Here is a 15,837-nt window from a genome sequence, read left to right as displayed (position 1 = left end):
AGGGGGCAGGAACAGCTCTGATTTTTCTATGATAAAAAAACCAAAAGCAAGTGCCAAATTGTACAGTTATTTAGAATTTGTTTATGGTTATGATAGAGGCACTGGTAGGCTTCCAAATTGCTTTAAAATTGTAAATATATCAATAAAACATTGCCCAACTGATGTTTCTATATATAGTGGCATTTCATTTTAATCATGGAAGAACATGGATTTTGGGTATTTTAACGAGAAAATGTGGGTTTACCAGAGAATCTGCAGTTTTTAAACAGGGAACACCAAGATTTCTGCTGGTGAGACAAGTGGTGTGACCAGGGCAGAGAAGCCTGCCAGGCCAGCACTGGGGACCCAGCTGGAGGCCAGAAAAGGATGCTGACCTGGCCACTTGAGGACATGCTTTGACAGTTCAAAGTGGGGCACTAAAATAAGCACATCTTCTGGGCAATAGCTGCCCAGATGGCAGGGCAGGGGCACCAGAAGACATGACAGCAGTTCCACATGAAAGCCAGCTTTGCACACATGGCTCACTGGCAGCTGGCCCAGAAGTGCAGGAGGCTCTGCTAGTGTCCATACCACAGCCCAGGTGGCTGTGTGGTCCCTGTCCAGATCTGGCAGGCTCTCAGTCATAGGACTGCATGCTGCCGCAGGTGGCAGCAGGTCACAGCCAGGCAGCAGCCCCCACTACCAGACTGCTGCAGTGGGTAGAGGGTACAGGAGCCACTCTAGGTTAGGACTGCTTCAGCAGTTCAGTTGGCACAAAGGGCGAGCGTCCCCAGATACCAATTGGCTGGGCTTCAGAAGCTCCTGAGGACAAGTAGCTCTGAGCTGCTTGCCAATGCAGCTTTTTATACTGTTGGGGCCAGCACAGGTGCTGGCTCCAGGATCTAGCTCCCCCTGGCTGAACATCTGGGAGGAGCTAGGCAGGATCAGTTTGCCCCAAGTGGCACAGTTTGCCCCACACCAAAGTGGAAGTTCGGGCACATGTGCTGAAGCACAAATCTCTGGCACAAATTTGTGCCACTGCTATCTGAGCTGCTGCAAGCACAAGTGCCTGCATGTGTGGATGCACCCATATAGGGTACTTGGTGTTCAAAGCTTCTGAAAACGCCATGTTATCGGGCTGCTCCCTACTCTTTAAGAGAATGTAGCAGAAAGTGGTCAGAAACAGTTAGAAACAACATTCCAGATTCTTTAAGATCATGAATTTCCTTCATAAAAGACTGTATCAGAAAGATGACACAAGCATCAGTTTCAGGTTATAAAATGTATAAACACAGAGGCTCTTCCCCTCCCCCTCTAGCAAATATAACTGTTAAATGTATAGAAACCAATGGGGCTATTAGCCAACAGGAACAAACACATATGTAGGATGGCCTACAGGTACAAATGGCAGTTTTATGCTTAACTCTCACTGACAATATTTGCTTATAACCATGGCCGAGACTGAAGTGCTGGACTCTAAATATTCCAAATACGTTCTGGCTTTTCAGTATGACCTCTTTTGAATTCCTGTATGATTTCATTATGAGCCTCTTATCTTTAATTACTAGAAATGGAAACCAGTGCACCATATCATCTGAAATCTGCTCAACTCCACATTCAAATAAGTGAAAAACTGAACTCAGAAGTAGTCAGGGGCTGGTAAAAATACAACATTGAGTGAATAAACATTATTTGAATATGTCATCAGAATGTATCATAAATTTTTGGTATCTGATTAAATATCTGTATAGAAAAATCTTAATAGTTAGCTTTAAAATTTTGATAGCTCTTATCACGGTAGCGCCTAATACCAGAGAAATGAGAGACCATTCTTTTCCCATACAGTTGGTGATATCCTTATTAGTATCTGTTCCCATGTTCAACAACAATGGATTAAAGGACAATTACAGAATCTTCAAAAAGGGAATGACAGTAAAGATTTGTGGACTACTGGCAACTTTCTCCCTACATAGTTCAACTATTTTGGAATTAGCCCATCATCCTACATGTCATTAACTGTATTATCTTTTATTGTTTATAAAGCATAAATTAATTAAGGTTTTACAAAGTTAACAATCAACATACAGATATTAAAATCATTTTAGTAAAGTACATGAAATCTCTTTTTTTAAGGTCCATTAACTTGCAACCTGACAGAGATAAAAATCATTATAAGTATTTCCCAAGTAGCAAACATTAGCTGACATTAGTAATCCAGAAGCATAATTTCCCCAAAATTGTCATTGCTCATTTCAGATACTCAGGTATGACATCTCAGTTAATAAACATGCATGCAAAATAGCAGATAAAAGCCAAATATAGTACTTGTAGCAAACAGAAGAAAACTACCAGACTTTCACTAACAAAGTTCTAGAAGGAAATGAAACAGTAACGCATTGATTGAAAAGAAAGTCAAATCAAGAAAAAATAGAACAAAGTGATGTGATAGCAAATCCTGTAAAGATTGTTCTTTCAACATGTACTAAGTCTGTAAAAGACTAAACATGCATTAGGACAGAAATTAGAAAAATGTAGACTCATACAATACAGTTTATGAAATCCTATAATACATACTTGAACCGTTTGGACCTGTGGAGACTGAATAACTGATGGCTGGGCTGCCTGAATAACTCCATGGACCTGAACTGTCTGCCCATTAGGCAACTGTACTAATGTAACAGTGGGAGCAGATGATGTTGCATGAGCTGCTGGCATAGATACCTACAAAAAAAAGAGACAAGAAATATACATTAGTTAACATCAACATCTCATTAAACCTAACATTTGACCTATTCTATACAACCCATGGAAGAATGTCTACTAGTCTCTAAGTATCCCTTAAATAAAAATAAAGGAAATACAATCATCTCCATTTTGAGGCAATCTAATAAAAAAAAAAATGTGTGTTACCTTCTGCTTCTGGAGTAAAACATTGTTGGAACTTATTCTTACTGACAAAGGCAGAAAAGAGTTATTTTTGTTCACAGACTATAAAAAATATCTGTCAGATGTAAAACAAATCAGTAAGGAGTCAAACCTTTCATATCTGTTAATGGTATAACCACATAAAGTGCATCCAATAAAGAAGTTAGCAAGGTATTTCTAAATGAAGTTAAATGACCAACTGCTCAGCTACAACAACAACGCACATTTCCAATTAAAACAAATTATTTCTTGACAGTTGTTTTAATTCTACACTACAAGGCACACAACTAAGAGAGTTGATTTGTTAGTACACAGAATAATGCTCTAAGTTTTAAAATCCTGAGTGCTGAAACCTAGGTGCTGATGCCTAACGTCATTCTACTTCTGTCTGCTACAAGTCTCAAATAATGGTATATATAGCTTCAAAAATATTTATCAAAATCAGGGGTAGACAACCCCCAGCACAGGCACCAGAACATGGCACATGAAGGCACTTTGCTTGGCATGCACACTTCGGGGCAGATGGTGGAGAAGGGGGCTGGGACTGTGATGCCATAACAAGAATCAGGCCCCTCATGGTTCCCCTGCTTTCCACCCTGGCATGCCAACATCTTACAAGTCGAGTTTGCAGGTGTTTTTTGGCCCAAAAATGCTGCCGACCCTTGATCAAAATGCAAAAGTGAACAAGCATGCCTCCTGATAAATGATGGGTTTTGGCAGCTGAATTTCTATAAATAACAATCCTTTATGGTAGGGCTGTGCAAAGCTTTGGTCACCAATTCGATTCAGCAGAGATTCAGCCCGATTCGGTGGCCAAATCTCCGAATTCAAATTGAATCAGGAGACCCTTTAATCTCTCCAAATCAAATCGGAACCCTCCAAATCGATTTGGAAGATTCGACAATTCAGACATAGATACAGCTTTAAATGTTTTTTCTACATACCTCAAGGTACCAGGAGGCTCATGAATGCTGAGAAGTTGGGGCAGATGGAGCGTCCCACAGGAATGTAGGGGGATCCCCAGCGTGCTCAGCAGCAGACCTGGAAGTGGACCAGAAGCACTTTCCGCCGGCAAGCACACAGGGCCCCCCGCCCTGCACCTCCCCAGCTCAGCGATTGGTGCCTTCTGCGTCTGGGGGGTACCCGGGGTCCCCCTGTGGCCGATCACTGAGCCGGAGGGGGCACGCGGTGGCCCTGCTGCATGCTCGGCGGCAGACCCAGAAATGGACCAGAAATACTTCTGGTCCACTTCTGGGTTCGCCACCAAGCACATGGGGGGCCCCACCGCGCTCCAGTGGGATGTTCCATCCACCCCACCATCGCAGCATTCACAAGCCTGGTACCTCGAGGTCTGTAGAAAAAACATTTAAAGCTGTGTCTATAGCCGAATGGCTCATTCTCTGAATCAGCATCAAATCTTCAGATTTGGATATTGCCAGACCAAATCAGGACAGTGATCCAAATCAATGAATTGAATCACTGTCCCCGATTTAGGCTGAATCTGAATCCAATATGGCCCATTTCACACACCCCTACTTTATGGAATCTTGTTTATCAAGAAAATTAAAGGAAAGTGCACTTGAATTCCACCCCCCTTGCCTATACTTAATATCTCCAGATTTGGTGCCTCTCTTTTTGCTTCCTTTCTTTGTACAGAATGCATTTCTATAAAAAAGCACTCAGGTGATTTGACATCTGGTCCTGAGGGAACCTAGGACGAAAGTTAGTATGGCACTACTTTTTAACAGCTATTGGGACTAACTGCCTCATGGATTTCAGGTAACTGAAGAAAAGGTAGTGAACTATTTGTGCAATACACTTCTAAGTCAGTAGGGTGTAAATCTATTAAACCTTAAACTACATTAAAATCCTCTGTTAATATAATTTTTAAACAAGTTATGTTCCATCATCAGACGTCCTTTTTAATAATTCATCCAACTAACTAAAGCAGTCCTTTCCAATGATTACAAAGCTGATCAACTAAAAGCCATTCTGCAGTTTAACTAAACCAACAGCCAAACATGACTTCAGCAGATGCATTTAACTTATACTTTATGAGACCAGTTACCTCATTCAAAACAGCCTGTATAATTTTTCTGTTTCAGAACTTTCCCCATATTCACTAAAAATATAGAAATTGAAGTAACTGAAGAACAGCAATTTATGCGAAGGAGATCATGAAAGAATTAAACTGATAATGTGGTTTATGTAGGTACGCAAAAACCTCTATCGGTTACCCCATCCAATATGACATACTCATACTATATACTGAAAGTATAAGAACAATATAACATTACTTTGCCAGAGTAAATAGTGTTGACTAGGCAGCTAAAGGCTTATCTGATCTGTAAGGGGAAGTTAGTGTGCAGCAAACTTAGGTTTGAATTTACTGCATATCACTTATTCTGCCCTAACTCACTTTGTATATATTAAGAAGGAAGCAGTTCACTCTACTCTGAAAGTAAAACTACCTCTCACAAAAGCAGTGCACTGTAAATTCACACCCTATCTTACTGTGCACTCCCTTCCCCATACAGACAAGCCCATAATTTTGTGTTACAATGCCCTCAATTTCATAAGACTATAATCCCAGCAAAGAATTCAACTATGCTTTATTAAAAGTTGTAGTAGTGTTGGAGTGATGTTGCAGCCATGATGATCCAGGACACACATGAAAGGCAAGAATTTTTTGGAGCGATATTATCTTTTACTGGATCAACTGTAAAGTTGGGAGAAATCTCAGAGAAGCTTTTGGGCACAAGGTACCCTTCCTCAGGTCTGGCAAAGAAGCAGATCTGGCTTGAGCTAAATAGCAGATAGAACAATGGCTTGTGTATAACTCCATACGTAAACAAAACCTGTCTGCTTATAGGAATGGAGGAAGGCTGTCAAATAGGAGACAAGATAAAACACAGCTTTTTATTAAAGATGTCTTGTATTTTTGTAAGCATGGAAGTACTTTATAAAAATAGTAAATGATTTAGTAATTTTACCTTATAAAAGACATACAAAATTCAAAAAAATAAGAAATATGAAAAACACAGTATTTTACATATATGGAAAAATGCAAACAAGGCCCACAGGCCATATTCTACATTCATTTATTCAATGGTATTACTCCTGCCAAACAACATTTATCAGGAACAGAATTTGATTTCAAATACTGTATTTACTCAAATCCAAGATAAGGTTTTTCTTCATTCAACATGATAGGGTAGGAAGGGAGGAAAAGGCTTGTCTTGGATTGGATTGGATTACCAACTCTGGGCAGGTGGCAGCTCTGGCCCCAACCAAACCCTGACCCCCACTCTGGGCCCAGTGCCAGAGCTGCAGCTGCCGCCACTGTCTGACCAGGCCTCTGGGGCCAGAGCCATTGCATATAGCACTGCATATAGGGTAAGCCATGGCAGAAGGGCAAACAGTCAGTTGCGGGGGTGGAGAGATAGGTGAAAAGGGACCAGGGTTGCAGGTGTGTGGGGAGAGTAAAGGGAAAGGGGTCAAGCCATCTGCCTTCCCACTGCTGCTTTCTCTGCAGACTGAGCCCTTGCTGCTGCTTTCCTGGCTGTATTGTGGAGGGGGGAGAGGAGAGGGGGAGGAACAACAAATTTAAGATAACCCTCCAATAATTAGATTGTATATGTGGAAATGTATAACAAAAGTATCATTGTCCATGTACAGAATCTAATTCGGGGGGGGGAATCTTAAATTCAAAGTCATCTTGGATTTGGGAAAATACAGTATTATGCTTCATTTGCATAATTTCTTGCCTCTTTAAAATAACCTTGACAACAGAGGCTTTATTAGTGCCTTGCTAAAAGAGATACCGTTTTGCTAAATTTGGGTTTCCGAAAACATGAGCAAGCAAATAAAAGGGTCCTTCAATTGCTCTTAATGGTTATTATACTTGTCCCATCTGATTGCTGATATAGTCTCTGAATTGTCTACAGTTTGTTTTCCTAATATATAAATATATTGTTAGTGAAAAGTTGCCAATTAAAAAAAAAAAAGTAAAACCAACAAACTGTTTAAACAAGTCATTTCAGAATCATAGCAAGTCAAACTTTTGAAGAGTTTTCCAAGGATGGTGGTAAAAAAAACAGCGAAAGGGATGGCACAGGAAAAACAAACAACTAAACAATCTGTTAAAACATCAGTTTCCATATATATTAAGAAATAATTGAGGAACAACACACTTCTGGAGTTAAACCATACGGTACAGTAAAATCTCTGTTATATAGCATCCCCAGGGTAAGAGGAATGTCGCTTATGTAAAAACTCTGGTTATCTGAAATAACCTGGCAGGGTTTTCAGACAAAGAGGAGCGGGGACAGGGGGGGAGACATGTGGTGGGGAAGTGCAGGGTGGTGGGTAGCAGCAGTGGCCACTGTATGCGAGCTTCCCCCCACCGCCACCCCGGCGTATAGGGCTGGCTGGAAACTCCAGTTAATAGAGTATCCCAGCTGGTGAAGTACTGGGTAACAGAGATTTTACTGTACTATAAAATGATGAATTCAAAGATTAAAGAAAATGCATGTACTAACTGTTCCAGAATCATGTAACATGGAACATCCTCATCAGAAGACAGTTTAATTTCTAGATATTTTATAATTTGGGAACAAAACTGTAGAAATATTGGATTAAATCATTTTATACCTGGGCTAAAGTTGCAATCTGTGGCTGTGCCTGTACGGTCATCTGTTGGGTTTCTGCCTCCGTAACGGCTGCATCTCCACTTTGTTGGTTCTCTGCACCAGATTCCATGGTCATTTAGTTACCTACAATTGCAGTGATATGTATGAGTGAGGCTTTCTCTTTCATGACATGCATCTGCACATTCATACATAGGATAGTAATACATTTCTATTACAATATACTCTTTTAATTTGTTTATTAAACTGGCAAAATGGAACCATTCAGGCTGAATTTTTTTTAATGCTGAGTACCTGCCCTGGGCAAAATTTTCTGTAAAGCTTTGAGGAAAAAAAAATTCAATTATTTTCACTAAGGACTAATTGGGGGAAATATACAGTACTCTGTTCTCTGTCCACATTAAAAACGTCTTACTGCCATTTTGTTGAGAATCTAACATCTCCATATAGCAAAACATTGACTTAAAATTGAAGGGCCGGGGGGCGAGTGGGGGGGTCTTCTGCCATCCCCATGAAAGTCTGCCTAAATCTGGCTAAATTTGACAAATCACTGAAAAACAGTTTGGAACATGACCAGTAACAGATTTGGTGTTTAGCAGCTATATTCTGTGTGCACTGAACATGCTCTATCCCCACACAAGTTCTACTTTACAAAAATGCGCAGGGACCACCCCCCAGTCATCATGCTCCATTCCAGGGAAAAGGATATGCCCTACAATTACGGCCCGGTGGGCAAAATTTTACCCACAACTACACGGGGTAAAATTCATCTGCCAAAGCAATGGATGTAAGATATCTGGCAAGAATTCTAATAAACCTCCCACTGTCTGAAATACATATCACAAACAAAATTTTTATAAAAGGCATACTATAAATTTTCTTAGGCTAAGTTATGCATTCTAGACATTGCCTAACACATTTATTTTGAAGTGTTAAATGAATAGGCCTGTATCAGTAGAACAAAAAATTCTATAAAAATAAGTGCATAACTTCAAAAGGCAAATTTACAGGCAGAATGTAATGAAAGCTAAATTCTGCTCTAATCTTCAAATGTTTAAATAAAACATTTACAATATGATAAAGTTTAATAATGTCTTCCAATTACACTGCACTCAATGAGCACCTGGATACAATATATATAGAAAAATCAGCTACTTCTTTATAGTGGTCTAAATAATTAATTTTAAACATTAGATCAGAGAAGCCTCTAATTCAACAAAAGCAGTGATTCAGTATTACTGGAAAGTATGCTCTTTGGGAATATATACTGAATGAAATAGGGATAGTCTCTCCTGAGTAAAATATTAAATCTGTCTTATATTAACTGCTTATTAGAAAAACAAGACACAAAGAACATTAAATATAGCATTTCAGGCACAGTGGCCACAATATAACTCTGGATCAGTTTGCTGTAGCTATGGTACATGAAAGCCGCTTGTATAAACACATTTGCTTGCCTTGCTAAAATATGGAAATTAACTTAAGTGAATAAACCAAACCCTAGGCATACAAGTAATACAAAATAATTTAACTGTCATTTCTTGATGATGTTTTAAGTACTATAGATGTAGTTCGGTATCAGTATGGAATAATTATAGGAGTCTTGGTTAAGATGGAATCAAGGTTGTCATTAAATATTGCTAATTTAAAGGAAATATGAGAACACTGGGAACAAAAGAAAAAAAAACTCAAGCCCAAACGCTGTAACAAGGAAGGAAAAAAAAATCAAAGTTAAGTTAAATGAATACAAACAAACTTAGTGACAAAAACTCAATTTTTTTGTGTGGAAATAACCAGTTAAATTTTCCTAAGCATCCTAAATTCTGCCTTGCTTCCCACACCTGCCATCATTTATAGGTTCTATACAAGACAAATATTAGTTTAAAGATCTCAAATTTGGAAATCTGACTGAATCTTACATAAACTGCTTAAGATTCATTAATCCTAATTTATAATTGGTTTAACAACTTCAAGGAATATGCTGCCTATGGTTGTGGAAACATTATAAAGCCTATTCTTTGCTATATTTTTTCATGCTCCACTTCTTCCAAAAATCACAATGTCATTAGAATAACCTTATATACTACTTATTTGTATTACTATAGTGCTGAAAGACTTCAGAAATCAAACAAATTTAAAATCTGTTCTCTACTCTGATACTGATCGAAAAAACAAAAATGCACAAAACGTTTTGAACAGTTATGGATATTTGTATATTTCCCCCTTTAAACTGTTAGCACTGTTCTAAACAATGTCAACAGAATTTAGATTGTAGGGTCTACTTAGCTGTACATACACAGAATAAAGTTTTCACCTATAAGCATCCACTTGAAGCCTGTCAATGAGGATCATAATCGTTTAAGATTGTTGCCTTGCATCCAAAGGTGGGTCTGAGGAAACAATATTAGGAAGATAAGATTAAGTTTGGATAGGTCTTTATGCACATGAAGTCTAGAAAATAAGATGTTGGTGCTGTTGCTGCTTCATCAGGGACACCAGACTAGAGATACCCTGGCCATTCAGTTGGCAGATTATGCAGACATTCGTATTCCAGTTGTGGAATAATGTAGTGTATGCATGGGGAATGATCTTGTCCTGTTTGAAATATACAGGATTTGCTTGCTCAAAAACATCCAATTAATGGAATTTGACTGTATGTAGGATAAGAATAATACAGGCAACATGAGTTTGAGACAATTTAACTCATGATTTGATTTATTTAGTAGGGGTTTTTTTTCTATTCTATAGTTCAAAATTATTTTAAACGTCATTTAACTTTAACTTTGAACTACCTTTTTGTATTGCTTAGTTCATGAAGTCTAGTTCTTTAACAGGCCTGATCTCCCAGGACCCCTCAACACATAAATATCATGCAATTAACTGGTTACTTGTGCAATCACCTTAAGACCAGCTACATGTGCAAAGTAGCTACATGATAAAAAGCTCCAGCCAGCTATAAAGTCAAGACCTCAAAAAGGTGTACTAACTTTATAGCTGGTTGTTACTGAACTTTAGTTTGCACATGTAACAGGGCCTCCCCTGTAGCTGAGAGCCCTGTCACCTGACAGGGCTTCTAGTTGCCGGGTGCATTGTGCCTAGTGTGAAACTTCTGAGCCCTGGGGATCATGGCTGCAGTGATCCCCAAGGCTCAGTGATGCGCGAAACCCCTGGCCCACACAGGACTCTCAATCCTGGCTGCACATAGCTCCCATGGCTGGAAGCCGCCTTAGCAAAGGCAGCTCCTAGCCATGGGAGCCTGTTCCTTGTCAGTGCAGGTGGAACACAGGATCAGGCTCCCCCTACACTGGAAATAAAGTGTGATCGGGTCTGATGCACGATCCCACAATTGTGCCTCCTTCCATGCACACGTGGCACAGCAGAAGATGTGAGATTGTGTGGATCATACATTAGATCCCATCGCACCTGTGCCTGCATGTGTGGAGAAGGCCCTAAAGTTATTAAGTAGATGTTAACTTTTGCTTCATGATGATCCAATGCAAATAATTACCCATCTCTAAAAGTGCAAAGTTTCAAGAACTTAAATGAATAAAGGATATCAAATAACAAGAATGCACTTTTTGTAGAAAACAGTGATTAAATTGAGGCTTCCTGACCAGTGATTTAAATTGATTTGATTTAAATCCATCCTGGTTTTCCTAAATAATTTTGTCTACAGGACTTCTGAAAAACAACAGAGAAAAAAATCAACTTTAGAAGAGTCTTAGTCAGGGTATGGTTAGAACACTTTATTTATAACAAGACTTTCCCAAATGGAGAACTCTTCAGCTTTCCTATGTTTGATCATTTCAGATCCAAAATTCAACCGTAAATCAGGAGCTACTGGAATCCACAAAGGACACTGTTGGAAAGCTAAATGATTTCTTTACATCGATCTTCAATCCAAGAAATGTCTATTCTAGGTCTTTTTTCAAGTAAAACTTTAAATGCAATTGGAGATAAGGTGCCAGAAAAAAAAGCTGCTGGAACAAATAGATCATTTAACAAGCTTTAAGTCATTAAACTAAGATCATACATCCAAGACTTCTGAATGAGTATAATGAAAACATGTGCTCATTAAAAATGGATACGGTGACCTAGAAAGTAGTAAGTGCTATACTAACAAGTTAAAAAAGGCTTTAACATTGATCCAGTAAGTCTGCATGGTTTTAAAGACTATTAAGTCATAGAAATATAACTTGTATACTAGTTGAAATGATAATTATAGAATAAACAGACAGCTGGGATACTGTGACATGATAGGTTTTAGCTAGGATCATTTATGCAAAGACAAACTCCATTGTACTGACAGTCGCATAGCAAGTAAGGTAAAACTGGCTAACTTCATCTATTTAACCTTTCAAAAAAAAAAAAAGCCCATGACAAGGTTCTCAAAAGAGATTACCAATTAAATGGCCTTGAGTGAGAGGCAATATACCATATTTTCTCACATACAACATATACCCTTTTTTCCCCATAAAACAGCTTCTTGGTTATTGGGTTGCAAATGAGAAGTAAGGAAATACAGTATCAGCAATTTCTGCCACCTAAGCTTCTGGTGGGTAAAAACAAAAGTAAGTCTATATGCAATCCACAGGGAGCAGAATGAGTAGCTCAAAAACAAGGTACGTATCTTGTTCTGGGGCATACTGGATGCATGAATATACACTATTTTCACGGATCAAAAATTGGTTAACTCACAGGAAAGCAGAGTAGGATGAAATGATTATTTTTCATCATGGCAAATAGTAAAATGCTTCTAGGTTCTGTCCTTGGCTAGTGTTGTTTAATCTGTTTATTAATGATTTAATGAAAACTTCTGTCACAAATTACTAGAGCTCTAGTTGTTCATATCCTTACATTTTGCTTCCACAAAACAGAAAGGCCAGTTTCTGATCTACAGAACAAAGTACCTAAGGCAGGAAAATATTATATAGACTAGCAAATTGCCTGTCAAGGAGGAAGGGGGGCGCGTGCGGACTGCTGCCTGAACATTCTCAACTGTTTGATTTTAACTTGAACACTTGATTCATGGCTTTCAACTGTATGTTGATACCCAGTACTTTCTGCATTAATTTTTTTAAAGAAAGAGAGAATTTGGTAATAAACTAAGTGCAATTTATTTCTTACTATACACTTTCAGAAAGCAAGCACAACTATGCTTTTGTGCTGAAATCCTTTAAACACTTTAATATACATAACATTTTTCTCTCTTGCACAAATATTTGCAGGGTTTGTGCTCTATTCACTTGCTGATAATTTTTTGCTATTTATGGAGTAAACCTAGACCATTTCAGTTTGCCATGCTTCACTGAATTTTATATCTTTCCAATTCATGTATATTTTAATCAGGAAGCCCATCATTTTCAACTCTACTGTATTTTTCTGATTCTTTTTAATATGAGAAATAAGTTTCCCTTTGGCCAAAAGTATATAAAGGGCACATCTTTTTAAAGAAAGTGTTGATATTAAAGGTAATACAATTTAGGAAGGTAGGCTCAGTTTCCTAGCATGGCAGTGCACTGAAAAATTCACTACATCCCACTTGGCCAATATAACTTTAAAGGTAGACACTTATAACTCCAGGTAAAGAACAGGTTCCTCCTCAAGCAACAGGAACTCTTAACATAGTCGTTTACTCTGTACTCTGCTTAGGTGCATAGTTGGTGAAAGACTAAGTAAACCCTGTCAATTTCAAGTCTGCTATGAGACTGAGGCCCCCTAAGTAATAAGAGGAGGAGCCTTAATAAGATGAGAAAAGTTTAAACGGTTCTGTGGTTAATGAGCATTGCTTACATTGAGTTAGGTAAGTGTGCACTTACTGTTTAAGAGTATAAACAGAGTATACTGTAATTGGACTGACCATTACAAATGACAATCTTGTAGATAGAATAAAGAACAAGGAAACTGCCTCAATACAGGTGTTTCCTTTTCTGATTTAAATGGTTACACTTAACAAAACTAGCATCACAGATGCATACATGCATTTCTTACCAGAAACATTTTATTGAATGTAATATTACTCGTAAACTTTCAACCTCATACTCACTTGTTTGTGGAATGTTGGTTAACTTTATAGTGTGAACTAGAATGCACACCCTATACCGGGGTAGGCAATTATTTTGGGCGGAGGGCCGCTTACTCAGTTTTGGCAAGCCATTGAGGGCTGCATGACAGGCAGCCAGGTGCAGATAAATATTAATTTTCTAAATTTTGGGGGCCCCGTGGGCCAGATAGAATGGCTTGGCAGGCTGCATTTTGCCCACCTCTGCCTTATACGGATCAGACTGGTGCACTATAATATGGAATTGATGGTCCTTTCGGATCATGATGAGATTAAAAGTGCCATCTTGATCTAGTAAATATGTAGATTTATATTTTGAAACAAAAGTCCTCAAGGAAATCCCAGCATTCTGGGAACTAACTGGATGGTGGACAACGGAGCATCTTCTCTCCCTTTCCAGAACAACAAGGCAGCTCCAACTCTTGAATCTTCCAGAAATGATAAACTAAGAGCAGCAAAGCTTAAATTTGATTATCCAGGCCACTCCTATTTTTTTTATATTAATAAATGGATTCTGAATACTATAAGTCAGGGGTTCCCAAACTCTCAAAGATTGTACACCACCAATTTAAAACACTACAACCTTAAGTACCACAAGCAATTTTTTGTCATATAAAAGTAATTATAATAAATCTGTTAACATGTACCACTGACAGGTGGTCTGCATACCACTGGTGGTACCCATACCACAGATTGGGAATTGCTGCTTAGTCATCTGAGCATGAAGCAAAATGTTGAATGAAGGTCTGAAGTGGTAAGAACAAAATTAAACTTTAGATCATTCTGACTGGGTGTGTCTACACATGCATTAGATCTGGGAGTGGCTTACTTGTGCATCAACGCTCCTAGGCAGGCATCCACATGCAGAAAACTGTAGATCTGCTGCTAATGGCAGCAAACTGCTCCTGCAATGGGCCCCTAATGCTACCAGAGGGAGCTCTTGGCTTTGCCACGGGGCTGGCAGGGAGCACCTGGCCAGGAGACAGATGTCTTCTGGCCAGGGCTGAGATACTGCCCCCTGCCCCCAGAGGTCTGCCTATTGTTGAGGCGGGGACAATGTCCCCCCTGCCTTGGCAGCATGGAGCTCCTGGCCCCAGCTCCCCGATTGCGGGCAGGGGACTTGGAAAGAGCTGCAGGGGAAGGACAGGTCTTAGCCCCCTGCTCCACTGGCAGATCAGGGCAGGGAGCTGGGACCTATCTCACCCCTGCAACTCTTTCCAAGCCCTATGCCTCGATCATCTAACTGGGCCACAGCACTGGGACTTGCCCCTGATTGGGACAGTTCCCAGCCTCCACTACATAATCATGTGTTGGGGGCCAGGGAGTCTGTTCCCTGCCCAGCTCTGCAATCATGAAGCTCAGCAGAGAACAGGTTCCCCAGCCCCCTCTCTCAGCACCAGCTCCATGGTTGCAGGACCAGCACTGAGAGACCTTATATCCTCATCCCAATCGTGATGGTGAAGCAGGGGGTGAGAAATAAGGATCTCTCAGCCCCTGCTCCCTGATTGTGATTTCAGAGCACGGGGGCTTGGAGCTGTCTGCTGCTGGGGCAGGGGCACATAGTCTCTGGCCAGGCTTCAGTGACAGACCCCACCCCAGCAGCAGGCAGCTCCCAGGGACAGGGAGCAATCCCCTGCCCCCTAGTGGCCAGCTGACCGAGAGCAGATTTGCTCCCAGTCAGGCTTCTATATGAGCACTACTGTGCCGTAAGTAATCACAAGTAAATTTGCTACTTGCATTTGCAGGTTGAAAATTTAATCATATAGTAAGTGTGTGCATGTGTAGGCGCACCTGCTTACTGAGTAGTAAACTACACCACTGCGCAATAAAGAGTCTCTTGTAAGTGCATCCACCGTGTCAGAAAGCTACCAAATTGAGTTAAAATGTTCAGTGCAAGAATGTTATTTTTTACAAGCTATCAAAAGGGTAACTATACCCCATACTATGGAATATATTTCAGGCAACATTTCTTGTCTCTGTGCTCAGATTTTGGTCACCAATAAGAACATTCAGATTCATTTGCTATGTACTTGATCCACCTGCCCCATTGAATCAGCCCATACAAAATATAGTTTCATGTATAAGCTCTGCAGCTTTTACAGGCATAAACTATGTCAAAACTTCTATTTGTCTGATGTCCAAAATATAAATGATAGTTTAAGTATTCAAACACAAAGGACAAGAATATTAAATTGTATCACATAAGGAACACTGACAAGACTT

At 39.6% G+C, this 15,837-nt stretch overlaps 1 protein-coding gene across 3 annotated transcripts in view; it reads right to left on the bottom strand.

The window, feature by feature from the left end:
* Positions 1 to 15,837, bottom strand: part of CREB1 (cAMP responsive element binding protein 1) — a 40,777-nt gene that overhangs the window by 18,909 nt on the left and 6,031 nt on the right. The window contains exons 2-4 of one of the 3 annotated variants that reach the window (XM_014522489.2): positions 9,850 to 9,943; positions 7,558 to 7,679; positions 2,554 to 2,700 (exon numbers count right to left, since the gene is read on the bottom strand). In XM_014522489.2, the coding sequence (XP_014377975.1) occupies positions 2,554 to 2,700; positions 7,558 to 7,671 (261 nt within the window). In that variant the 5' untranslated portion in view covers positions 7,672 to 7,679; positions 9,850 to 9,943. The remainder of the gene's footprint in view (positions 1 to 2,553; positions 2,701 to 7,557; positions 7,680 to 9,849; positions 9,944 to 15,837) is intronic. The other 2 variants (XM_006029122.3, XM_025210575.1) reach the window with 2 other exon arrangements.

The sequence above is a fragment of the Alligator sinensis genome, unplaced genomic scaffold (genome assembly GCF_000455745.1).
Source record: "Alligator sinensis unplaced genomic scaffold, ASM45574v1 scaffold699_1, whole genome shotgun sequence".
Classification (NCBI taxonomy): domain Eukaryota; kingdom Metazoa; phylum Chordata; order Crocodylia; family Alligatoridae; genus Alligator; species Alligator sinensis.
The sequence above is the reverse complement of the archived record's forward strand: the minus strand, read 5'-3'. Positions and strand labels throughout refer to the sequence as shown.